The following is a 2,473-nucleotide window of genomic DNA, read 5'->3' as shown; positions in this document are numbered from 1 at the left end:
TAAACGCTGGTTGTGGCTTAGGTGCTGCCACAGCTTCGGTTAAAAAAAGCTTTAGACTCGATGGTTGAGGGTCTGGGCACGTTCCTATGTATCTCCTCTAGTCACCGGTTCTGCGTGAAGCGGGTTGCTGTTTTGTTGCTCAGCCAAGTGGACTAGAAGTTGGGGCTTATTTTGGAACTCTTACTTCTAGCTTTATCTCTTAAAAGGAGCTTAGAACCTGGTGAACCTTCCATGACCCTCAGGGCTTTCTAAAGAGCGTGTTGGGACTAATAGATGCCAAGAATGAAATGTGCTCATTACTTCTGGTTTGCTCCCCAGGATGGAGATGTGATGAAGAAGATGGAGCTGGCGAGCAAGAGGTGCCAGCAGACGCTGAGGGACCTGGAAGGACTGCTCCAGCACTTGGAAGTAATGTTTAGTCTGACGCAGGTTCCCCGGGTTCTTTTCCTGCTTGGAGGCACCATCATGAGCCCCAAGGAGCTCTATGAGCTCAACTTGGAGGGCGTCTGCGAGGGCAGCGCTGAGGAGAGCCTGCAGACTGCGTCCTGTGTGCGCAAGCTGTTCCACTCGCTCTTCGTTGCGGACGTCTTCAGTGAGCTGAAGGCTCTCCCTGCCACGGACACTGTTGTCATGCTCCAAGGACGCCGTGATTGTGGTGTGGATTGGTTCTGGCCCAAGCTCAACTACAAGGTACCGACCCGAGGGAAGAAGCTGACTGTGAACTTGTCCTGTGGTGGAGAGAAGCACCTCAGTGCCTCGTCTGCTCAGCACGTGGCTTCTACCTGGGAGGACTACGTCTGGTTCCAAGCACCTGTGATGCTGAAAGGCTTCCAGGAATGACCTGTGTTCTGCAGAACTGTCATTGAATCTTGAGTAACCGTTGGTGCTGCTTTGAGCGACTGTCAGTTTATCAAATGCAACTGTCTTTTCTTGTCTGTCTGGGTCTCTCTCCCAGGGCACCTGCTGCCTTCCTGTAGATGGACTGTGTTCATCTGTCTTCCTCTCCTGAGCTGTTGTTGAAAGCCAACGCTCTGGAAGGCACCGTTGCACGCAGGCCAGTGATTCTTTAGGGACCTGAGTTGTGGCACAAGAGATGAATTGGTGTGTTGGGAGTCAAACTCTCCTGCTGCTTCCTTACTGAATTGGCAAATGCTGGATACAGTCTTCTCTCTCCTGAGTTTTAATGCAGCCGCTTTTTTGGAAATAATTGCTACAGTAGCTGAGAGGCTGGGGCTCCAGACAATGTATGTGATTATTAAAACACTTGGTCTTGCACGGTGGGGTGGTTAAAATCCTTTCAAAGGAGGGTAGAGGTTGAAGTAGCTCTCAACACTTGGTGCGTATTTTATCTTTGACCTTTTGAAATAGAACAAGGTTCTAGAACGAGGAGGAATTTTAAGTTGATAATTTTGTGCCTGGAGAGGACTAGGAGTGCTGTCTCTGCCTTATTCTTCCTTAACAACTGTTTACAACGTGTAGTAACTGCCCGAGCTGCTAGAATGGAAAACCTGCTGGAATGAAGAAAGCTGCCTTTTGTGCAGCTGCCCCCTTGATTATAGAAATGGAGGTCTTTTGAATTAAAATGTAACTTGAACGTAGCAGTGTTTGTGCCCAGGAGCTGGAAACCCTTTACGCTTCCACCAAAGCTGTTTATCATGCATATTTAAGAATGCTGGCACTCAGGTATTTAAAGAAGCTTTGGAAGAGAAGCCTCAGTTCTGATGAACAAGGTGCTAGTTCTTTTCTATTCCCTTCCCCAAAGGGGTTCAATGTTACTGCATTAAACTGTTTACGTACTGGGTTACACTTGAGCTATGAATGCAGCAATGATGTGGTGCTGGGAATGAAAGAAGACAAGATGCTGGTGGTTGTTTTTTTCTTAGCAAGAACTTTGGAGCTTGTTTAACAAATTCCGTGCTATAACCATTATCAAAATAAAATGCTGGTTACTTTATGCGATTACATTGACCTTATTTAATCCCTCAAAGTGGAAGTTTTGCTGCTGCTGCTGCTGGCAGAAGAACTGGGTTCCATTCTATGGATGTATCTAAGCTGCAGGTTCACAGCCGTTCCACCTTTCTTGCAAAGTGCAGGATGTCTTGTGCCAGAAGCCTTGGTTCCTCAAAGGCAGCAAAATGCCCTCCACGTGGCATGTAAGAGTAAGTGACGATATTCTTGAAGGTCGATTTTGCCCAGGCACGGGGTGTGTGTGTTAACTCCTGAGGAAAAGCATTTTTTTACATTTCACAGTTTTAGTGTACTACAATATCCCTGCTCTTTTCCAAGTTGAAGAGTGGTAGATTATGTGCAGTGCTTGTACAGAAACAGATCAATCACTTCAGTCTTCCTTTTCCCCTTTCCTGTATTTGGATTCAATACATCTATACGAGGCATGGTTAACAGGTACAACAGATTCTGAAATTTTCTTTAGATTAAAACAAGACCTGGATTGCTGTCATATTTTCACTTAACC

General features: G+C 46.4%; 1 protein-coding gene across 1 annotated transcript; it reads left to right on the top strand.

The window, feature by feature from the left end:
- Positions 1-282: 282 nt before the first annotated feature.
- Positions 283-840, top strand: MAD2L1BP (MAD2L1 binding protein). The gene has a single exon (XM_010007249.1). The coding sequence runs from the start codon at positions 283-285 to the stop codon at positions 838-840; it is 558 nt and encodes a 185-aa protein (XP_010005551.1).
- Positions 841-2,473: the final 1,633 nt, after the last annotated feature.

Source organism: Chaetura pelagica, unplaced genomic scaffold (assembly GCF_000747805.2).
Source record: "Chaetura pelagica isolate M959 unplaced genomic scaffold, ChaPel_1.0 scaffold511, whole genome shotgun sequence".
In the NCBI taxonomy this organism is placed as follows: domain Eukaryota; kingdom Metazoa; phylum Chordata; class Aves; order Apodiformes; family Apodidae; genus Chaetura; species Chaetura pelagica.
The sequence above is the reverse complement of the archived record's forward strand: the minus strand, read 5'-3'. Positions and strand labels throughout refer to the sequence as shown.